Source organism: Anguilla rostrata, chromosome 3, assembly GCF_018555375.3.
Source record: "Anguilla rostrata isolate EN2019 chromosome 3, ASM1855537v3, whole genome shotgun sequence".
Taxonomy (NCBI): Eukaryota; Metazoa; Chordata; class Actinopteri; order Anguilliformes; family Anguillidae; genus Anguilla; species Anguilla rostrata.
In genome coordinates this window covers 49,241,745-49,265,457 of record NC_057935.1, presented here as the reverse complement: position 1 = coordinate 49,265,457, position 23,713 = coordinate 49,241,745, and the positions used below count along the sequence as shown (strand labels likewise).

The 23,713-nt window shown below is 52.1% G+C and overlaps 1 protein-coding gene across 4 annotated transcripts in view; it reads left to right on the top strand.

The window, feature by feature from the left end:
- The window catches only part of fam13b (family with sequence similarity 13 member B), a 51,160-nt gene that overhangs the window by 5,072 nt on the left and 22,375 nt on the right, over positions 1–23,713 (top strand). For all 4 annotated transcript variants that reach the window (XM_064328031.1, XM_064328033.1, XM_064328034.1 and 1 more), the window contains exons 2-7: positions 7,907–8,067; positions 10,074–10,255; positions 13,416–13,628; positions 14,041–14,218; positions 14,670–14,814; positions 20,019–20,146. In XM_064328031.1, coding sequence (XP_064184101.1) covers positions 10,105–10,255; positions 13,416–13,628; positions 14,041–14,218; positions 14,670–14,814; positions 20,019–20,146 — 815 coding nt within the window. In that variant the 5' untranslated portion in view covers positions 7,907–8,067; positions 10,074–10,104. The remainder of the gene's footprint in view (positions 1–7,906; positions 8,068–10,073; positions 10,256–13,415; positions 13,629–14,040; positions 14,219–14,669; positions 14,815–20,018; positions 20,147–23,713) is intronic.

Genomic DNA, 23,713 nt, shown 5'->3' with positions numbered 1-23,713 from the left:
TAATCAGAGTATTGCCATCAGGGTGAGATTGGAGTATTCGTGTGCTTGTATATGCGCCAATTTATAGTCACTGAGCGATAGATAATCTCAGGAGTGTTCTCTGTCTTGTACAAAGCACTCCCCCACACACAGCCTTTTCATCTGTCTAAATGCAGGAGAAAACTTAAGGCTTTGACTTGCCTCCAGGAGAATTTTCATGTTTGAACATATCGCATTAAAAAAACAGAGACAAAATTGGACGTGTTTCTGGGTTTTTAGTGTTCTCATAATTTTCTTCTCATGTACAGAAGCTAATATATCCAGTACACTGCTTTATGAATGCTTTGTTTCGATTTTTAAGAGATTTCCATTATTCTCGCCATTTTTTGCTGGATGCGACATTTTAAAATGGATGCAATAATAGAAATAAACTAAGCCAGGATATTATCAGCATTTATTATTTCATAACAGCAGGTATGAAAAAAAAACAACGAGTAAATATGTTTTTCTTTGCTGTGAAGCTTTCTTTGCCTCGTGGTGAGAATATGAGTGAAAGGAAAAGAGGAAGTCCAAACTCCCCTGCCCCCTGCCGTGTGAGTGTTCTGAAACACTGTTGTTTTCTGTCCCAGCTGGCCAAGCTAGCCCAAACACAGGAGACCCCTAACCAGCCAAGGCAGAACATCCAAAATACCAGACAAATCAACATCACCGCCCGGGCGGGAAGCTAGCGCGCTAGTTTCCACAGTAGACTCCAATAGAGTGGTAGGGGCTAGGGTAACTCTCCTTCCAGGAGCCTCTGCACACAGTGTCCAGGAGGTACAGAGCAGATGAGAAGTATTTGCCGCCTTCGTCATTTCCTCTTTTATTGCATGTTTGTCACACTGAATAGTCTCAGATCTTTAGACAAAAATGTAGCCTATTATTTGACAAAGGGAACCTGAGTACACAGAAAACAGGTTATTTTAATTATTTAATTCATTCAATGATGAGAAGTTGTCCAAGAAATAATCCAAAGGGTATGTCCATGGCGTGCGGGCTGTGCTTTTCCTTAGCTTTTTGGAAAGGCAAAGGAGAGGTGGCGCTCGCTCTGAGGAACATGTACAGAAGAACAAGCTTTAAGAAATGAAACATGCTTCACGAGATTTAAAAAAATTGGTGCGAAAGTCATTTCGAAATACGAACAGCCATATACATGGGGCTGTAAAATACGACAGATCACGTGCGAAAATTTGAAGGACGTGTGTGGTGCTGCCCATGCACAGATGGCGGAGCTATCCTTGGAAATAAGTGCATGTGAGTGATTTTCTGAAATAGCGAGGGGGTTTATGTTGCCGTGAAAACTTGTTTCATGGCTAGCGATTGGATTAGGCAGGTGTCATTCAAGTCCCTTAACCCAACCCCTGCCTATTCTTTTTTTTAAGCTGGGCTGATCACTTGCCTGACAGACTAGTGAGCTTCAAATTGGTCTAGCCCGGAACATGAATTAGCCTACTCGCCTCTGGCGATCATTTCCCACCCTTATTATTGGCCCTTTTTTTTTTTTCAAAAATTCTTGTGGGTGTTTGAGGCTGCTCTTCTGGCTGGGGCCCATTTCACTTGAAACTGTTGAAGCTGCCACAGCGCATCTCTGCATTTAACATACGGTTTGAGAAGACCTCCTGCCCTTCAAATATGCTGAATTTGTGCTAGTCAGTTTACTACTGCAGCTAGCTGTTTACAGTACATACACCCACAATGCCTTGGGTCAGATTAGGCTCTTGGCTTGAGAGCTATGCACACCTTTTCTCTGAAAATACCCATATTAAGGAGGACGGTGCACCAAATCTGTCAGTTCCATTTGTGGAACATTTTTGATTAGGCAGACTTTTTTTTCTCTGATGTTTTCTGCATGATCAGGGTGGTAGTGAAGTGTAATGGGTAGAGAACCTGGGTTTGTAACACCAGGTTCCATTCCCCAGACGGGCTCTACTCTTGTATCTTTGAGAAAGTTAATTGTGCACCCAGCTAAATACACAGCTGTATTCAGTAAGAATGTAAGCCGTGTTGGTTGTGGTCACTTGTGTGCCAGCTTGGGAAATAATGTATTTATGCAGCCTAATATCAAGCAGAACCTCGGGTGCTTTTCAGGCACTGTTTGGTTCTTCCTTTGATTCATAATCAAAAGAGTTGAACATTGCCACATGTAGCACACACAAATGGTCCGTCGTCCTGCAGATGAGAAGAGCAGTGGGAAGGGCTCTGCTTCCTCTGCGTGTTCGGAGGAGTTGGGCTGCGGTGTAGGAGGGGAGTTCAGTTTCCCTCTGTAAACAGGGACTTTGGGCCAGAGGTCAAAGGAAATGCACACTACAGCTGCGCACCGAGCTTTGTGTGCGCCGCAGCGAACCCAAGCCACCCCTTATTTTCCCTCCAAGAGCCTCCAGTCAGGTGTTTCTCTGACGCCGTTTTGTCTTCCTTCTGAGCTGGAGGTGACTAAACTCCGGCCTGTCTTAGGTGGAGGGAAAAGGACTAACCAGCTGGACTTATTTTTGTCTGGGTCACTGGCTCAGTTTGGAAAGCAGAAACGTTTAAGTGATTTATGCAGTTAAGGCCGTATTAAAGCACTATATTCCACAAGTGAGTCATCGCTCACTTAATGCAAATCACTGCTTGTTTTCTTTTCCCATTTCTATTTTCGCTCTGGATTGAATGGGGACATTTTCACACCGTATCAGAGCACAGGTGAATTCACAAAGTTTCTCACGGGTCAGGGATAATTGTGCTGTTCATAAGGTCCAGGACAATAATACTTGGGGATTTGGGGCAGCGATGTGGAAATTTCAATTTTCTGCAGAGGTGATGAGAAAATTCACTATCAGTTCTCTGTATGCCAAGTCTTAGAGTCTGAATCACTCATGTTGGCTTAGAGACCCATCTGTTGTTTTCTTTTGTTTTTTTATTTTTTCTGCTCCGTTTTCCTTTCACATGGTAAATTAACCTACTTGAGCCTTGTTTTTATGCATCGTTCACCACTACCTGAAACCAACCGTCAGTGGTCTTTAGGAGTTGATGCAGACTTGTACAAACCACCTAAGTCTAGAGAGAAATGGGCATCCTCCATGTTGCTCTGTTTATAAAAAGCAGGACCCATCTCATCACAAGGCAAATAGTTGGCATGGTACACCAGTACCATGGCAGTGTTCGACATGAAGCCAATTTAAAACTATGGTGGTAGGTGTCTGTTAATTGAACACGCTTAAAATCTGCACGGACTCTGCAATTTGTCATCGGTACAGAACACAAAGCGACCTGTGTTCAGAGGGATTGATGAGCCATTATTTCACGTTATCAGTATTAATGAACGTTTGCTTAAATTTGGCTTGGTCAATGAGATCATGATGCAAGAACGATGGAACAAGTTTGATCCTGATCACTATTTTTCAGTCGTGTCATGGGCTAATTTCATAATTTCCTGTGTAAAATTTCCAGTCTTATCATGGGATTGTAAACCCTGTGTCCAGGGGGGTATTTCACAAAGTAGGATTACTAAGTTAGTTGGGTAACTGTGTTGAGTAAAACCCGGTACATCTCTTTTTGCGTTAGTTCATGTTCTAGATTTGGGAGGGTTCCGGGTTTTACTCAGCGCAGTTATTCAGATAACTGGATGATCCTGCTTTGTGAAACAGGGCCCAGACGTTATCTTTCAACCTCCTCGGTCCACACTCTTCTGCCCTTTGCTTTGCTGTATGAGGAACATAGAGACAGAGAAGGTCCTGCTCGCTCCTTGTGTGCTGAGCTGTATAAATGCCCTTTTCCCTCAGCTCCAAACATGGACTGACACTCCCTAAGAGGGAAGGCTGAGAGAACAGCTGGGTAGTTCCATGGTAACCAAACCATAACGGCTTCCAGACCGTCATTTGCTTCGCTTGGAGGAGTGAAACTTTTAGGCTTTTTTTTTACTTTTAGAGATTTATTTAAAGAGCAGTTTGCTTCAAGCATTGACCCGGCAAAGGCTGCCCTGAAGTGGAAAATGACCACGCAGATTTACGATTTATAGAATTATGCTAAGAATCCCTCTGGTCCTTGATGGTCAAAGGGCAGTGAAATTTGGGAGGGGGGTGCTTATGTGACCATGACTAGTTCGGGCCAAGTGGCCAGGGGAAATAACTTCATGCCAGATATTGAAAAATGGCAGAAAAATGTCTGGCCTTTTTGTGGATGTTATGGTGACTCAGCTGGTCTCTGGTGTATTTTAGTCAGTGTTTTCAGACAGACTACATTGTACGGTTGAGTGCATCTGAGTTACAGTGGTTTGACAGCTATTTAACATAGCAAAAAAAAAATGTAGTTCAGTTTTTGTTTCACAGAAACTGGCAGACACAAGCTACAAGTTTGTGTGAAGCAGGAAAACAGGACTGAATGCGGTTTATTCACATTTAAATTCAGTTTATTTACATTTAAAATCTGTTCCAAGACATAAGGCAGAATAGTACTGTAATAAGATGTGAACCACTCCCTGTTCCATTGTCCTCCTGTGTCCTTATTCGTTAAATCATGAGATTGGCTCACAATCTCTCAGGGAACTCTGGTTATTAATTAATAAATGCCATGGGGGATAAATACCAACTGAACTGCTATGTCAAGACCAGCCCTCGTCTCTCTCTCTCTCTCTCTCTCTCTCTCTCTCTCTCTCTACCCATCTACCTACCTACAGCGTGTTAATGCAGGATTCAGTGTTTTTTACACAGAAAAAATTGTAGGGGGGGGGAATACAGTGCGTTCTATAAACGCAGATTTTTTATTTTTTTTTGAAGATTACAACGATCAATGACCCAGACTTGAACCACAACAAAATAATTACTCCTGTTTCTTCGAGTCAATCATCTTTTGGCATTTGACATTTTGTTGTTTATTTATAATATGTACACAGCTGTTGTTGGCATTGGCAGATTCAAAGAGCAAGTGCCTAGTTTGAATGCAAAGTGAAATCAAGATGTCATGCTCCGGCTAGCTTGCTCAGCATGAGTAAATTGAAACAGAAATCACTCTAGGGTCTTTAAATATTAATAGCCTGTGTGGCAAAAAATTTGTTTTGATCAGAACGCCAAATAATTATTTGTAGCTTATTTCATCCTAATATCTATTCATCTATTCATCCGTCCACCCATCCATCCAAAGTCTGAGTGATAAGTGTGCTTTAGGTGTGAAATGTAGGGTTTTGCTAAACTACTGAGCGCTCAGTGTTTTGCTGTGCAGCATAGAACTCACAGGCCTTCCCTGGTCTTTGCTCTTAGCATTATGACATCATGACTGCGCCCTCCTCCTGTGCTGCTTCTTTGTTGGGCTTAGCTGAGCTTGCCCTCGGTGCTACATGGCTGCCTGGGATAATCACTGGATGACTTCAGGTCGTTTTTATACCATAAAAGGCTCTCTCACTTCGTATGACTGGCAGCTACCCGGTCTTGACCTTGCACCACTTCAAACCGAGATGACATGCCTGTTTTATACAGGCCTGGTGACTTTGCTGTGGTAACCATGATCAGGCTGTTGTGGTAACCAGGATCTGGCTGTTTCTGCTTAGTTCCGGTTTAGCAAATACTGATTGGGTACATTAACCAGTGCGTGAGCACTGCTGCTTTCTTGTGTTTTCGCCCTAATGTCTTCATTCCCCACACTTTGAAAGCTCTCTGGATGTGTGTTATGTTTTTTTTCCATTTATAGAGCCGCTGTAACATTCCACCAGTGGAATGGGCTCCTGCCCAAAATAGGTTCAAATGAAAAAGGAAGCATTGTCTGTGCCATGGAACAGGCCACTTAGCATGACAAAGCAGGACAGCAGTTTAATGTGCTGTTACTCGCATGCCTCAGTGGGATTAGGAGCAGTGATGGGAGGCTGAGGTTTCCTGATCCACACAATAGGCGGAGCTACAACAGGTTGTCAGTCTCAGAATTTTTTGAACCAATTAAAAGGTTTTTTGCTGTCTGCAGCAAAGAACAACGTTTGGATCAAATCTTTGAGTGACTGATGGCATAGCTCCAACAATTTTGATGTCATCAGAAGTTGTTCTCCCATCATTTTGTGTAGGCTAAGTGTCCTCTCTCCAGCGGCAGCCGTGCACAGGAGGAGTCTCTGGGTGTGGAGGGAAATAAAATGGTTTCTGGGAAACGGGGGAAGAGAGGGATGCAGGTTTGGGATTGTTTCGGAACAGCCTCGCGTAGCAGGACGCTTACGTCCCACGGGGTCGCATGCCGACAGCATTGGGGAACGTCCAAAAAGCCCTCTCCGCCTCTCGGCCCCCCTGCGAACAAAGGAAGACATTGTGGTTGCGAAACAGCAAGTTCACACGATGTGTAGGATTAATGTGGTGACGGGCTCAGAATTTATTTTCCTCCACAATGAAATATTTACAGTGGAGAGGCTGGCTGTAGAATGCCCAGAGGAGCGGCGAGAACATTTTGTCCTAGCAGCCTACGTTGGGCGCTTCTCTCTTCACCAGGATTCTGATTTTGAGAAGCGCCGTACGGAAAAAAAGAATTGATTTCTTCCCCCCAGGGAGGTTGCCCTCTTAGAATTGTCTGTTTGCTTTTTTATTTGTGTTGTTATCTGTTCTACTATTTAAAAGACAAGTTTAGTTTTTTTTAGCAGAGTAGCTATGGGATTTCCTTACCCTTATTCCCATCAGTGTTTGCCATTGTTGTTTTAGAACCACTTTCCCAATGCATACCAACATTATGCAGTTGCATAATGCAGAATTCCAGAAGTAACCGTTTCTACAGTTACTTTCACTTTCTCCTCGGTGAACAGTTTACAGAGTTTCTAGTAGGCAGAGGAGACATTTTGTGCTCTAAGGTACTACCAGCCATTTAGTAGAGGTAGTAGATTTAGTAGAAGTTGCAGGTAGTTTTACAAGTGTTTTTTTTTTTTGTTGGTGAAGTTGAGTCACATACCAATAAAATTGCAAATTGGTTCATTTGTCCTAGGTGTATCTGTATGACGGTCATTATGTGCATACCCTCCCATTTTTATTGGTTAGAATGTTTCTGTATCACTCCTGTTTATCTCATATCATGCCAGGTGCAGTGCAGTAAAAGAGATGACTGTAGAAGCTGTTTGATTCAAAGCACACTACTCCATTTTAAAATTCCCATTTAATAAGAACTTCAAGCTTCCAAATGTCAGTTCCCCGGACCTCTGGTGATTACACAGATAGGCTGGGTTTGATCCACTGATAATTATAAAAATTAAATGTGATGTTACCATGTGTTGGAACTGTTGGCATGTATGACCGTGTCAAGGAAAGGAATGTTCTAGCATTTTCCCCGGCTGACTGCTCTCCTCTGCGTTTTGCTGTGAAGCCATTTTGGGAACGTTTTTCTTTGGTAAAATTCTTTTGCTGATTTAGTAAGTGGTCAATCACAGATAGACCCTGGGTCCTATCAGCTGCTGACTGAGTAATGATGGGCAAGTTTCAGTGGAACATTAAGCAGTGTTCTTTTGAAACTAAGAAAGAGAATTTACATTGGGCTCTTAGGTTACACCCGTGCGAATCACACTCTCGATTGAATTGACGTGTGATGGACAAAAGCCTTCTGGTTTACAGTTCCACCGGAGTGTTGAAGGGCTCTTTCTAATGGTAAACACAGCAGCTGTCACATACAGATAGCTTTGGATTAAAATTCCACAGGCCCGTCTGTGTAGACCGCATACAACGTTATGTGTGGAATGCCAGTTAGTTGAACCAACGGTGCTTTCTTTTTGTTGTTGAAAGTGTGGTGAGGTCAAAGGTCATGTATACAAAACAGCGCAGGTATGTGTGTGTTTTTTTTTTTTGCTGTTTTTTTTTTTTTTTTACACAGAGTGGAGTGGACTGTTTAGCCAGTAAGGGTTTGCAGGCCGGTTGGGACAGACAGGCTCTGAACCCCCCTCTCTTCTGCTCTCTCTCCTGCGCAGCTTAACTACTGAAGTCCTGAAGAGGATTCGCGGTCTGTCAATGAGGAACTACAGGCTCATCTTTTGCCACAACCTGAAGCAGCCATAGATGACCATTCGATTCACTGAGAGTGAGCGGAGCAGGAGATAAGGTGAACCTCTGGGTGTTTACGTGCTCAACGGTGAGTCAGCTCTGTCCTGTGTTGAGTATTTAATACATGCCGTGCATTATAAGCTATATATCTTATAATAGAATGGAACAGTAGAGCCTTATTGTCTTCAGCGAGGACATTTGTTTTCACGATCAGTGCATCGTCACCTATTAAAACAAGTCAACAGACAAATACTACCAGTCAAAAGATCTAATACACCCCCGATTTTCAAGCAATTAGAAATGACGCAAATAACCTCCTTTCGTTATACAAAAAAAAAATCAAAATCTTATAATAGCCACCTTTTGTAGGCTGCTGAGCTTATTCATGACATTTCTTCTACAAGGGCAGTCATTTGGTTCTGAAAGTTCACACCCACCACTGCTGTAGAAGTTCCCACAGATGTGCTGCACTTGTGGGTTGCTTGTACTTGACCTTTCTGTCCAGTCTCTCACAAACCAGCTGGATTTTACTTCTGTTGTTGGGAAATGGAAATAATTTGTTTACCTGTTTATTTAGCCATATATGGCTTTTTATTAACTCCAAAATGTAAGTCACTGCCCTGTGAAGTAAATGATTCTTATACTGTTTACCTATTGCCTTGTGTCATTTGAAGTTATTTACAGAAGTTAAACTGCTTAAAAGCACTTTCAGTAAGAACAGAGTACAAAAACACCAGTAAAGTGTGCTAAAACTTTTGACCGGTAGTGTACGTTAGTAGACATACAGTAAACAAAGGACAGACATAACAATATATCCATAGACATTACAGTGCTCTATGTACAATATGTCCTTGCAGAACATTGTTGGAATGCGCAGTAATCTTGCTTAAAGGAATGCTTAAAGAAATATTTCATCCAAAAATAAAAAAATACATGATTTTTCACTTCACATGTTCTAGATCCATCGAGGTGTTTCCTTGCAAAAAATACTCCGTTTGTACATTCTAAAAACCAAACGCTCAGAATACGCTTAAAATGCATCAAAATCACCTGACATCATTCTTCATCATGGACTTCGTGTTTAGCTGCATAATCCCATTAAGATCACTTAACACGGAGTATAAATAATAACTGGTTAGGCCTATAATTAATTTTACAGATATTTTCCGAATGCAGACTATTTTGTGACATAACCACGCACTGTGTGCAGTTCACACACCTTCCCAGAGGCCGTGGTGAAGAACTGAAACTGCACTAATGTACTCACACCCCTTCTGCAGGGTGACACTTTTAAAGTAACACTTTCTAAGTGACACGGTGAAATGAATTCCTGGTAAATAAACATTCATTGAGGAAATGTTTTGTTTTGATATTTATTACGTTATTAGCTTTAACTAAGGTAAAAATCTGCGGTCGGTTTGAACGAGCGTTTCGGAAGTCGACGCGTGGTCAAACGAGGACGTGTACATGTGTGCTTTTGAGCCCATTCTGCTCCTTTGTGTCTGGCCAGTCTGATCTCACAGCTCAAGTAGAAACTGTTAAGTTTCAGAGGAGGCGTGTGAAAAATCTTATCTGGATGGATCAATAACGCAAGAAGTGAGCGGAAAAAATCGTGAAGATGAGATTTTTGGGTGAAATATCTTTTCAATATGCTCTCTTCTGGCCGTGTAAGGCCGGGGTGGGATTATGGGAGAGAATAGAGACCAGGGCAGAGATCTGGAGGGATTTGAGATAATTGCCGGTTTTATTCTGCCGGCCTGTCAAACTGAGGGACTGGGGGGGGGGGGGCGCAGGGGAGCTGTCAATCACCTGAGCCCCCTGCCCCCGCTTTAGCGCAGCACCTGCTGCCGTTAGCATTGCCGGCGTGCCTGCGCTGATCTCTGTCAGAGAGGCACACGCGTCTCGCTCTGGTTACATAACCGCTGCGGCGGGCCCGGTGAGCGCCGAGAGAGATGACAGGCAGGGAGGGGGTCAGCCCCGCCATGCCTTTTCTCCTCGGGTGGGCGAGCGCCCGGGCGCGAGGGCAGCTGGGGGCGGCGGCGTGGGCGCGGGCGCGTGCAGGGGGCGGACGCCTGACTCTGGTCCCGCCCGCAGACCGACGGAAGCTGCCCCGGCCGCGGAAGCGATGAGGAAGAGCCTCGGCCCTTCGCTCGGCGACCCCCTCAACACCGGCAGGGTTTTCGGGGTCCCCCTCGAGGAGGTGCAGCTGAGCGGGCAGCCCGGCCAGGGGGTCCCCCTGCTGGTCAAGCACATCGTGGAGTACATCGAGGAGCACGGTGAGGAGAACCGCCGGCACAGCCGCCTCACATTCTCACCGAAGACCCTGCTCTAGTCTGTTCCTGCAGGTTTTCACTCTGTTCCATTTCACCTCTGTCTGTGTCCTACTGCTGAACCCCTAACTCACAGCTGAACCCATAACCCCTAACTCACAGCTGAACCCTTAACTCACAGCTGAACCCTTAACTCACAGCTGAACCCCCAGCTCACAGCTGAACCCCTAACTCACAGCTGAACCCCTAACTCACAGCTGAACCCCTAACTCACAGCTGAACCCCTAACTCACAGCTGAACCCCTAACTCACAGCTGAACCCTTAACTCACAGCTGAACCCCTAACCCCTAACTCACAGCTGAACCCTTAACTCACAGCTGAACCCCTAACTCACAGCTGAACCCCTAACTCACAGCTGAACCCCTTAACTCACAGCTGAACCCCTAACTCACAGCTGAACTCCTAGCTCACAGCTGAACCCCTAACTCACAGCTGAACCCCTAGCTCACAGCTGAACCCCTAGCTCACAGCTGAACCCCTTAACTCACAGCTGAACCCCTAACTCAGAGCTGAACCCCTAGCTCACATCTGAACCCCTAACTCACAGCTGAACCCCTAACTCACAGCTGAACCCTTAACTCACAGCTGAACCCCTAACCCCTAACTCAGAGCTGAACCCATAACCCCTAACTCACAGCTGAACCCCTAACTCAGAGCTGAACCCCTAACTCAGAGCTGAACCCCTAGCTCACATCTGAACCCCTAACTCACATCTGAACCCCTAACTCACAGCTGAACCCCTAACTCACAGCTGAACCCTTAACTCACAGCTGAACCCCTAGCTCACAGCTGAACCCCTAACCCACAGCTGAACCCCTAACTCACAGCTGAACCCTTAACTCACAGCTGAACCCCTAACCCACAGCTGAACCCCTAACCCACAGCTGAACCCCTAACTCACAGCTGAACCCCTAACTCACAGCTGAACCCCTAACTCACAGCTGAACCCCTAGCTCAGAGCTGAACCCCTAACTCAGAGCTGAACCCCTAACTCAGAGCTGAACCCCTAACTCAGAGCTGAACCCCTAACCCCTAACTCACAGCTGAACCCCTAACTCACAGCTGAACCCCTAACTCACAGCTGAACCCCTAGCTCACAGCTGAACCCCTTAACTCACAGCTGAACCCTTAACTCACAGCTGAACCCCTAACCCACAGCTGAACCCCTAGCTCACAGCTGAACCCTTAACTCACAGCTGAACCCCTAACTCACAGCTGAACCCCTAACTCACAGCTGAACCCCTAACTCACAGCTGAACCCCTAACTCACACCTGAACCCCTAGCTGACAGCTGAACCCCCAGCTCTGTACTGCTTGTGTTGTTCCTGTACTGATGGAAACCCTGAAATGACCCTGTCTCCTGTTGTCATGTCTGACCCGGGGAGCCCTCCGGTAGCTCAGAGTTTAAGCGAGATGCATGTCAGTCGTTAAATCGGAAGCAGGGCTTTGGTGAGTGACGGTAGGCTTGTCTTATCCCACCCACGTGCTCCACATAAAAGCACAGAGGAGCCTAACTAAACAATGCCTCTTTTAGATGTCACTTTAGAAGCGGTGGTTGTTTTGTTTTTATAAATGCTTTTTTAAGTGTTGTTTTGTATCTTTTGAAAGCAGGAAGAATAGCTGTTGCCTGGGATTAAAATGGCAGAAAATGTACTGTGCTTTCAGCTTGTCTTGGACAGGCTTCGCTCGTCATAAAGCCAAAAATGTTGCTTTCAAAGATGGAACGATAAGCTGAACTTGAAATGCCCTGCGATCAAAATGATATGCTTCCTCCCTTATGCAACTCCTGGCAAAGCAATGTTTTTGCAAGTATGTAAGTGCACAAGTGCAGGAGACCCAGAATGATTAGTTTCAGCGAAGCTATTCAATGTCTAGTTCAGTGGTAACCAACCCTGTTCCTGGAGATCTACCGGTTTTCATTCCAGCCCTAACAAAGCACACCTCATTCAACCGCTAGAGATCTCATTTAGCTGCTATTAAGTAGGTGTGCCAAATTAGGTTTGCCATGAAAACCTCTAGGATGGTAGATCTCCAGGAGCAGAGTTGGTTATCGCCGGTCTAGTTTATTCAGTCACATGACCCAAGCAGGCACACTGTACTCCCATTAGGCCACAGATTGCTTTAGCTGTTAGTCGCCAGGTTACTGTGGCAGGTTGTCCTTTTCAGTACAATTAAAGGGAAATAGGCTAAGTAGCGGAATCATCAGGGTTTGAATGAGTCAGATTTTTGGCCGTTTTCAAGTTCAAATCCGTGTGTGTGTGTGCGCGTGTGTGTGTGCGCGTGCGTGCGTGTGTGTTATGAGTTAACCTGCAGCTCTGTTCTTCATTAAAGCTGTGTGCCCATCCCCATTTAAAAAAAAAAAAGCATTGCCCTCAATAGAACTACAGTCCGTACTGTTGTTGTTTTTAGCAGCATGGCTTTTCAGTGTTAATAATTACTTGAGACCGAATTAGAAAAGTTATGCAACAGATCCCTCACCCCTCCCCGACCTCCCCGACTCATTCTTTCTGATGTATTAATGATTGCAAAGTCTGCAGTTTGAAACCACCGCAAAAAGCTAATCGGCCAGGGAAAACACTTTAATCAGTCTGCTGGGCCTGGATGGGAGATGCCATGGCCGTGACTCAGAGCGGTCTAGGGAGGAGGCCCGTTGGCTGGAGCCGGAATGGCGGCCGGCGTGGGCTGGGGGGCACATACCAGTGCGATCTCCCGTAACCAGCTGTCTGGGAGCCACCTCCGTGGCTTCCGCCATTGAGCCATGGACCGGAAAGCACCGGAATGAAAATGTATGACAGCATCAGTTCAGACACAACTCAACGCGGAGCTGGGTCTCGCTATATCCGGACTGTGGGGAAGGCTCCGCCCGGTTTTGAATGGGATTGTGTTCCCAGAGCTACGGAGTTAAACAGTATGCAACGTGACGGGTGCTTTTCCCAGTTTTTCGCATAAACTCGAAAAAGTTAACTGCTAGGGAATTGGTTTCTTATAATATCTTATACTTCTTCTTGAAACTACTGTAAAAATGTCCTCCCCTGCTTTTTTTCCCAGGGTGCACCTGTGTGGGCGGTGCTGAGCTGGTGCTGACGTGTTGTGCTGTGTTGGCAGGGGGGCTGGACCTGGAGGGCCTGTTCCTGGTGAACGGGAACGCGGAGCGCGTGGAGTGGCTGCGGCAGCGCTACGACAGCGGGGAGGAGGTGGACCTGGAGAAGGAGGCCGACCTGGCCTCGGCCGTCAGCCTGCTGCGCCTCTTCCTGCAGGAGCTCCCGGAGCCCGTCATTCCCTCCGGCCTGCAGGCCCACATACTGCAGCTCTACCAGGGTGAGCCCCCCCTCCCCCCCCCCTGCGTGGCTCCGCCCTTCCCGCCTGGCTCCGCCCATCACACCTGACTCCACCTACCGTGCCCCCTACAATACACAACGCTGCTCTTTAGGCTTTATCGCTTTTCGCTCCTCAGCCCTGATTCTCTCCCCCTCTCTTCCTGCTCTTTCCTGTTCACAGTAGTTTCTCTGCTACCCATCTTCCCCCTCCACCCTTTTCTCAACCTTTGTCCTCATTTCTCTCCCTCTTTTCCCTACTTTCTCTCTTTTCACCTTTCTCACTCTCCTTCCATCCCTCTCCTCTTTCACTCCCGCTCCGTTCTCTGAAACTCGGTCCAGCCGCCTCTCCTCCGGCTCGGCTCTCCCTTTCTCTCACCCCCCGCTGTTTGTTTATCCTCTTCCTCTGCCCCCAGAGTACAGCAGTGAAGAGGGGCTGGCCCGAAACATGAAGTACTTCCTGCAGCAGCTGCCTCAGGTCAACTACAGCCTGCTGCGCTTCCTGTGCCGCTTCCTGTCCAGCGTGGCGTCCCTGCAGGAGGACAGCTGGAGCACCGGGGCGCTCGCCGCCGTCTTCGGGCCCGACGTCTTCCAGTAAGAACCCCCCCCCAGCGCCACCTCACCCCCACCCCACCCCCCAATCCAGCTCTGGTTGAGCTGGTTGTGTTTATGTATTATGTTTTAACATTTGACATTTAACGCGAGACACAATTTATCGGACATTGAAACTATGAGGGTTGGTACAGAATCCCAAAAAAAACACATGAGCAAGAAGATCCACACCCTATTTCCGAGCCCCTGGGTGAAGTGTTTATTTGAAGAAGCGCAGGCAGAGTTTCCATCCGCTACACAATGGCCTTCATGACGATGTTCCTCGTGCTGAACGTATTCTTAGCACAGGCGTGGACTCTCTTTCGCGGGAGCGTTGAGCTGGGCTTTGTACGCACCAGTGCGTTGAGAGGGAGTTGCTGAGGGGAGAACCCCCTTTGTTGCGAGGGGGATTGTGGGATTGCGGCTGACCTCCGCCCCCCTCTCCGCGCGGCAGTCTGGACACCGACGTGGAGGACCTGAAGGAGCAGGAGTCGGTGAGCCGCATCCTGGCCGAGCTGCTGGAGAACCAGGAGGAGTTCTTCGACTCGGACGAGGACGACGTCTCCACCACCAACGACTACAGCTCCATCAACGAGCAAGTAAGTCTCCTCCTCCTCCTCCTCCTCCTCCTCCTCCTCCTCCTCCTCCTGTGACTCGCGCTCACGTGCCCCTGCCCCCCTGCGAGTCACGCGTCGCCCTCGTTTGGGTGCCCCGCCCCCTCGCGCCCGTCCCAGGGCGGGCGTCAGCGGTCAGCTGACGGCGGGCAGGGAGTCTGTCCCCTTCACACGGGCCGGGGCATTAGATGATTGGTAATGGAGGTGAGTGAAGAGTGGCCTTTTTCTTCTTCATTTGGCATGCATCTTTACTGTGTCTGAGGCAGGAGCTATGAGTGTGAGAGCCCATTTATGGTCTCTGTGTATGACTGCAGTACTGTGCTGTAGAACTGCTGTGTAATTATCCGTGTGCAGTGTTGATTAAAGACTGTTACGCGATGTTTCTTCTGATAATGCTGTAGGAGACGTGTAATACTGTGTGTTTTAAGTATAGGAATTCCCCAGCGCTTTTGGTCTCTGGTCAGCCGTCTAGGTCATTAGTGTAGGAAGTCCTGGAGCTTTCCTGGAGTGTTACACGGCCACAGAAAAGGCCCAGATTAAGGATGAGTGCCGTTGTGGGTCCACGTCCTCATTAAAGTATCGTTGTTTTCGTTCTGACTGGAAGCACCTGTTTGTTTCCCCCCCCCGGGGCTCTGAATTAGAAATGAGTCGGGAGACGAGCGGGCGTCTGAAGTGCTCTTGGGTATTGCGTTCATGCGCCGCGATGTCTTGTAATTAGGACGCCTTCCGCCTGGTGCCAGTCTGAGGCACGCCCGTCTTAGAAGAGGCGCCTCGTTAGCCGTCCGAGCGGGCGCCCGGTTCGGACGATGCGTTTCCTGTCGGGGGGGCGGGCCTCCTCCCTGCTGGAGGGTTTTCTGGCCCGGCCGAGCCGAGCCTCGGCCCGATCCTTTCGGTGGTGGGAAGCAGGCCGCCGTGAGCTACGCATTCCGTCCGTCTGTGATTTTGTGGCGTTTCCTTTCTTCCTCCTCCTTTCCGGCGCGGTGGTCGAAAAAGGGCCGGGGAAGAGTCCAGGGCCGGCTGCCCACCCGACTCGCGTAGCGCTCCTGACGTGACTTTGGGACCCGACGCCCGCCGAGGGCCTCTCCTTATCCCGCGCGCTCTCCTGGAGCGTTTCCGCCGCCCGGATCGGACCGGGCGAACCCAACGGGCAGCCGAAGGCAGCAGACAGTGGGCCCGGAGTCCCATGGGCCTTTGCGGCTGCGCGGGGCGACGCGGGAGGCGGCCGTCCGTCCCGTCCGGCTCCATCTGAAGCACTCTCGCTTTAGCAGGGCGGTCGTTCACAGCTCAGCCCCCCTCCCCCTTCCCGCCTAAAAGCACACGGCCCGTCCCTCTATCCTTCTCCCCCCGCCACAGGGACCAAATGGGCCGTTTTTTGGAGAACAGGGAAGGCTTGTCTTATTTAACGACGCTCAGCCGATGTTCTCTGACGGCGTTGTTTTAAGGGTTATCCGGTAAGAGCCGGCCCCGCTAGCCGACGAGCGAACGCGAGCCCTAGTTCTCCATGGTAACGGTCCGTCTCGGCTCCTGTGAGCGAGCGGGAAATCCCCGGGGTTTCCGCTCTGACGTTTCCCAAGCGCGCGCCCAGGGCTGCCTGATTTCCCCCAGGGTCCCGCCGGTGTGTCTCAATGCTGCAGACCGAGCCAGGGGCACGCTCATTTACCACCGTCCCGCCATTTTAGGAACGAGGGGTGGGGGGCGACGGCGGGTTCCACACGCACCCGTACGGCACGGCTCCGCGGGCGCGGGGTGGAGGGCGGAGGAGACGAACGGGAGAAGCGTAGGCGGGGCCAGGTCGCTGAGGGAGAAGCAGTGTGAAACCGTAGGCAGGAGAGGGCACCATTTTGGCTCTCCGCTCTCACAAAAGCCCCCTTTCCCACTGGGTTGTGGGAAGTAAAAGCAGACAGGAACTGTCCACAACAGGAACTAAAGCGGTTCCTGGTGCGCATTTGTATTGGCTTTCCGCAGCTTGAGAACCACACCTTGAGAACCCGTGTGAAGTAGGAGGGTCTGTGGCCAAGAACTGGTTCATTTATCGGTCTCTTTATTTGCGCCACTCTGGTTATTGTGGTCTTTTGTTTTTTTAAATCCTGCTTCAATTCGTTTTTTTTTTTGGTTTTTTGTTTCCCAGCACTGTTCAGCTGAGTGACCTGTGCCCAGTTCAGCTAATAAACGCAAATAAATCTTCTGGTAACTTCTCGTTGCGAAAGAACCCCCCGCTGCACTGCCCGGAAACGGTCGCAAGCGACGCTTCTGAAAGCGTTCTGGATTAGCTGGAGGGGGTTTCTGAATTGTGTCTGGGGCCGGATGTATTGCTGATTAAGGAGACCCCCCCCCCGCGGCTCGGCCCAGCGGGAGCAGGGAGGGTCCGCTGTAATTAACACCAGCGCAAACGATCCGCTCCCCCCCGCCCGGCGTCTCCTGTTCCAGTTGGAGGGGAGTTTATTGAATTGGGAACGTCCCCAACCCCCGCCCGCTCGCCCCGCATGTACGCCCCACGCCCCGTCACGCTAGCACGGAGAGCGCGCGGGGGGGGGGGGGGGTCCCGTCCGGCGAGCGGATTGGTTTCCCCCCCCCGGCGCTCTGCCGCTGGCGTGCGCACTATTCGACGCGGCGGAGGCACACGTAGCTCCGGCGGGCCCCGCTACCCGCCCTGGCTTTCACCCCTCCCAGTCACGGGACTCCGTCTCTCGCTCCGCCTGCCGCCGTATTCATTTCCGTCCCTTCGAACCGTTCCGAGTTTCATGCGGAATCGTCCCGTTCGCCTGTCCCGTGTTCTCGGTGGGGAGGCTAACGTGGAGGCGACCGTGGGCGCTAACGGTAGCGGTAGCGAGTTTGAAGGCCGAATGGCGTCCCCCGCGCGCGCGCGCTAGCCCAGTGTCAATGGCTTCCTTCTCCCCCGCGGCTGTGCTTGGTTAGCGTCGCCTCACCCCTCCCCGTCCCAGGCGGCAGGCGACGGTTTTGCCCTTTCCATTCCTGGGATTCCCGCGCCCGCCGCTCGCCCACCGGCCTCTCAGAGCGCCGTCCCCTCCTCCGCGCGCCCGGAACTTTCCCCCCGGCCCACCGCCGAGAGCCTGCCCGCCTGCCTTTTCCGTTCGCCCTCTGGCGCGAAACCTCACTTCCCCTTTGCGTAGGCTGATGTTTCTGCGTTCAGCGGACGCTCATCCAGCGACTTCGGTGTGTTTATTTTCTTTTTTTAAATTTATTTGTGTGGTGCTTTTTTTTTTTTTACAGACGCTGTCGCAGAGACACTTTACAGCGCAGATACAACAGTAGACCTGCCCTGCTCGTATCTTCACTTTACGTACCGCGGGGGCAGTTCAGGCTCGCGGGCGCGTCTCCCGGGGCGACGACCGCCGCTCCCAGCATCTGGGCGACGCTAATCAGCGCGCTGCGCTTTTCGCGGCCTGCCGCGGTTTCACGGGCCGACTGCGCGAGGCGCTGAACAGGCGCCGGTTTCCTTCCCCTCTCCCCTCCCCCCCGCCCCCCCCTCCCTCACAGGCACCTCTCGCTCACCCCCGGGTCGTGCGTCTGAGCCTGCCAGAGCTCTTGCGTAACCCTGCCGAGCCGGGGTTCGGGGGGGGACGGGGGGAGGGGGAGGGGGAGGGGGGATTTACCGCGCAGCACCTGAAGCGGATTAGCGCTCGCCCGCGGCGCATTAACCGCCGTCGCGTTGGGCGGCGGTTTCGTTTCGAGAGGCGCTGGGCCGACGAGAACGAGTGTCGCAAGAAAGCGCGGCCCACAGACTCGGAAAAAAGAATGAAAGGATTTCTAAGCGCCGCTGACGTTTGGAAAGGAGCGCGCGAGAGCGGAGCGTGAGGCTGCTCGCTGCGCGCCGCTCCGTTAATAGCGCGCCTCTGTCTGCAGGGTCGCCGATTCGCTGGAGCGCCCGTGGGCTCCTGCCCAAGGTGGAGGAGGCTGAGCGGAGGAGGAGCTTTGTGTTTTTGCGCCACGGGTCTGGCGTCGAATGTTGTTTTTCCTCGAGGGCTCCACCGGTACGCGCGGCGCTCAGAGCGTTAGCGCTAGCCTAGCCGTCACTCGGGCTGTTGTACAGTAACAGCGAAACGGCGTCGTTTCCTCACCCCCCACCCCCCCGTCCTCACACTGCGCCCGAGCCGCGTCGCTCCGCATACCCGATGAGCCCCCGGCGAGCCCCTTTTCATCCAATCGGGGCGCCGCGAGAGCCGTCGCCATGGAGACGGGCGGCCGTGACTGGGCAGCGAGCGCGGCGGCTGCCCTCTCCCCGGTCTCCCCGCGGACGGAGCGTGTGAAAGCGTGACGGATTGAAAGACGGCCGCCGCCTCCTTCCTCCTTCACAGCGCCGTCGCTCCGCTCCTCTGCCACCAATCCGTACCTGGCCTTAACTAACTTAACCGGGCGCTGGTTAGGCGCAGCTTAGCACGCTGGTGCTGTGTTCCACTGGTGTGCTGATCCATCCTGCTGCACGTGTCTGTTTATCTGTGCATCGCTCCCTGCTGCTCGCTCGCCGGTTTCAGCTCGTACTGTACAAGCCGGGCCAGCCGAGGCAGGCAGAGCTCCTGTATGCAGCTGGCACAGGGAGCGTGGCACTGCAGAGGGGAGGGTTCAGCAGCCAGGAACAAAACCGGCAACCCTCGCTTTGCAAAGCAAATGCTGCTGGTTTTTTTTTTATTTTTATTTTTTTTTTCTCTTTCCTTTTTTTTTGTCCTTGGAATCATCCGGCATGCGAAGAGTGCGCCATCAATCCCGCGCGAGACCGGGCGAGCCGCGGTTATCTGTGTTTACCTGCGCCGCCCCGCCGTTTGCGCAAAGCAGGCTCCTGATTGGCTGTTGACCGAATGCTGGAAGTGAATTTGCTTTTGGCTCAAGATTGTTGCTAAGGCTTTTTTTTTTCCCCCTGCGTTTCCCTGGAAGGGAGCGTTTCTGAAACGAGCCTTTGGCCGCGGCTGCTGGGTGGAGCTGCTTTAGCCCGGCCCGCTGTGGTAGCGCCTTCGTGGCGGAGCCGCGCAGGCAGCCTGTTAGCGCCCTGGTGCTAATCGTGTGTGCTGCAGCGCCCCCTTGTTTCACAGTGATTGATTATTTAACAGTGCTAAACAGGAGCGTAATGAGATTAATGGGCTGTGCAGCCGGATGAGTCGATTTGAAACGGGGGGGGCCTGTGAAGCTTCCTAAAATGTGCTCCCCTCCCCTCCCCTCCTCCCCTCCCCCCGCAGATCACCGAGCTGCTGGACGACGAGAAGCTGGAGCCGTGCGAGGAGCTCCCCCAGGACCGAGACGACGGCCCGCAGGAAGGCCCCCCCTCCGACGCCCCCGAAAGCACCCAGGTCACCCCCTCCTCAAGGTACGAGGCCCCCCCGTCGCCCCGCGACCCGCAGACCCCTCGCACCGCGGCGGCGGCGTGAACATCGCGCAGGCGTCCCCGCGTACGTGCGTACGTGCGTCACGTTCCAGACCCGCCCGTCACGCAAGCGCTGACACGGCGCGGCCGGGTGTCCCGGGCGACGAAGACGGGCGGGGGCAAGGGCGCTTTTGGGAGCCCCCTTCCCCCCCCTTTCCACCCAGTGCCGCGCTTAAAGGACTCCTGGAACCGCGCGAAAGACGAGACCTGAGATCCGGGCCTCTGAATAAGGCTGCTCCTCCCCCTCCCTCCCGTCTCCAGCCGCCGCCGCGGGCCCCGGCCCCTAAACGTGAGGCCAGCGCAGAGCGCGCTCCAGTACACTGAGACACACTGAGGAGCGCCACACCCACCGCCTCCTCAGTGGAGACCCTGATTATATCCTTCTCACCGTCTCCGGCACTTCAGCGTTTCGGACGTGCCGTCTGTCAAGGGCGAAGGGAGGGCCCGGTGCCCTCTGCCTCCGTCCGTCCGTCCAGTTCTGAAGGACAGCCAGGCGAGCGTTGTCTTCCAGACTCCGACGCAGAGCAGCGCGCAAAAAAAAAACCTGCCGGATCAGTGTGTAATCGCCCCTCCGCACTCTCCCCTTAATTGAATGCTCTGCGATGGTCTGTGGAATCGGCTGCTCTTTGAGGACGCCGGTCGCTGGGTCTTTATGGAAACCTTGAGCCCTCCTCCGGGCCTCGTACCGCGGCGAGCTGCGACAGGCGTCCGCCGGCCCGCTCGCTCGCCCTGCGCTGTAAAGCGCTTAGAGGCGCTAATCCCTAATCCGCAGGAACGGGACGGGCACGGGCTCGGGGGCGGGGCAGGAAGCCGCCCTCTTCTAGCTCCGAGGTACGGCGTTCGGCGTAGCGTCCTTACTTCCCGCGTAGCGTCCTTACTTCCCGCGTAGCGTCCTTTACTTCCCGCGTAGCGTCCTTACTTCCCGCGTAGCGTCCTTACTTCCCGCGTAGTGTCCTTACTTCCCGCGTAGCGTCCTTACTTCCCGCGTAGTGTCCTTACTTCCCGCATAGCGTCCTTTACTTCCCACTTCAGTGTTAGCGTGAGTTTGTTCCGCACAGATTTCTGTCAGGCTAGCAGCTGCGTGCTAACGTTGCGTAACTCCTCTCCGCCGTCCCCAGCGGCATTGTGGGAGAAGGCCTGGACTGGCGCAGCCCAGTCCCCCCTCGGCCGGCCGGTCTCCCCTCCCTCAGAGGACGGTGCGTGTTTGTTTTTACTATAACTCCCGGGGCCCTGGCGTTTTTAGCCGCTCCCCAGGCGGTCGATTCAGCAGCCGCCGGACATGAGAGGGTCCGGGGGAAGGGGGGGGGTGGGGTTTGGGCAGCAGCTGCGGCGGCGGCGCTGGGGTGCGGGCGGGCCCCCTGAAGCCCGCTTAAACCGCGCCGAGCGAACCTGACGCAGGGGGAGAGGAGAAAAACAAGCGCGGCGGGAGGGGCAGCGAGCCGCGCTCTGTGCGCACTGGCGGCCTTGTTTGTGTCGGGAGGGTGGCGAACCCTAACCCTTACGGTTCGCCCCACAGGAATGCGCCGCGGGGCGTGTGCTGAGTTTCAGCCCCGGCGCGTATCCCATTCGCCCGGCGCGGAAAGTATTTTTCGCGGGGCACAGAAATAAACGGCGTTGACGAGGAGCGCCATTCTTCACGCGCGTCGCGGGCGGAGGTCGGTGGCCCCGCGGAGCGCGCCAACAGCTGCTGGCATGGCGGGGGGGTGGCGGAGGCGGGGCGGGGGGGCTGTCTTCGCCCCGATTAGAGCCACCCCTCTACCCCCCCCACCGGCGAGTGACCGGAGGGGTCGGGAGGCCCTCGGTGTGGAAACCGGACGGGATCGTTCTCCCAGGCGCTCTGTGGAGCCGGGGGGACGGGGGGGGGGGAGGCCAGCCGGACGTCCCGCATCACGCTCCGGTGCTGAAGGGGTGAGGCTGTTAAAGTCGGGAAGGGCCGCATTTGGCTGGCACTTTGAACTGTAAGGCCTTGGCCGTGCTCTCCGGGGATTACCGCTCCTCTCACCTTTACTGCTCTGCCCCTCACGCAGAGTCAGCTGCTCTGTCCCTGGCTCTGCGCTTGGCGGCTCTTCCTGGGCGCTGCCCTGCTGTGTCAAGGCTGGGCTACGGCCCAGATAAGATTGTGTGGGCCTCCGTGCGCTGTCCTGTTCCTCTTTAGACATCGTCTGCGCTGGGAATTAAGATAAGCAACAAACCCCGCTTCGCCTTATCGCCTTCCCCTGCCATCTCTTTCTCTTTCTCTTTCTCTTTCTCTCTATGTCTCTTTCTTCTCTCGCTCTCTCTTTCTTCCTGTCTCTCTCTCTCTCTCTCTCTCTCTCTCTCTCTCTCTCTCGCTCTCGCTCTCTCTCTTTCTTTCTTCCTCTCTCTCTCGTTCTCTGAGTGTGTGGCCCAGGGTCTGGTCGGCGCAGTGTGCGTTTCTCAGGACGTGCTGTCCTGCATGGGCCCCAAACCTCAGCTGACTGGACCTTGACGTGTACAGGAACGGCAGGGTAACAGGGAGAGGAACGTTAACAATGACTGCGTGTGTGGCTATGTGTGTATGTGTGCGGCTGAGTGTTTGGCTGTAGCTTTGTGTGTGTGCGACTGTGTGTGTTAGTTAGTGTGTGTGTGTGTGTTTTGGTGTGTGTGTGTGTGTGTGTGTGCGGTTGTGTGTGTGTGGCAGTGTGTGTGTGTGTGTGTGTGTGTGTGCGACTGTGTGTGTTAGTGTGTGTGTGTGTGTGTGTGGTTGTGTGTGTGTGTGTGTCGTGTGTGGCTGTTTTGTGTATGTGTTTCTGTGTGCGGCTGAGTGTTTGGCTGTGGCTTTGTGTGTGTGCGACTGTGTGTGTTAGTGTGTGTGTGTGTGTGTGTCTCTGTGTGTGGCTGTTTTGTGTATGTGTTTATGTGTGCAGCTGAGTGTTTGGCTGTGGCTATGTGTGTGCGCGACTGTGTGTGTGTGTGCGTGGCAGTGTGTGTGTGTTTGTGTGTGTGTGCGGTTGTGTGTGTTAGTGTGTGTGTGTGTGTGTGTGCGCGGTTGTGTGTGTTAGTGTGTGTGTGTGTGCGGTTGTGTGTGCGGCAGTGTGTGTGTGTGTTAGTGTGTGTGTGTGCGGTTGTGTGTGTGTGTGTGTGTTAGTGTGTGCGTGCGGTTGTGTGTGTGTGTTAGTGTGTGTGTGTGCGGTTGTGTGTGTGTGTGTGTGTGTTAGTGTGTGCGTGAGGTTGTGTGTGTGTGTGTGTGTGTTAGTGTGTGCGTGCGGTTGTGTGTGTGTGTGTTAGTGTGTGTGTGTGCGGCAGTGTGTCTGTGTGTGTGTGTGCGACTGTGTGTGTTAGTGTGTGTGGTTGTGTGTGTTAGTGTGTGTGCGGTTGTGTGTGTGTGTGTGTGCGGCAGTGTGTGCGGCAGTGTGTGTGTGTTTGTGTATGTGCTGATTGTATCAGAGCTATAAATGAGCCCCTGACTGACAGTTGCTAAGGCTGGGCAGACGCTGGGATGCTGCGCAGGTTATGTAAAAGCCAAACTTGGCTGAGTGACGAGCGCCAGGG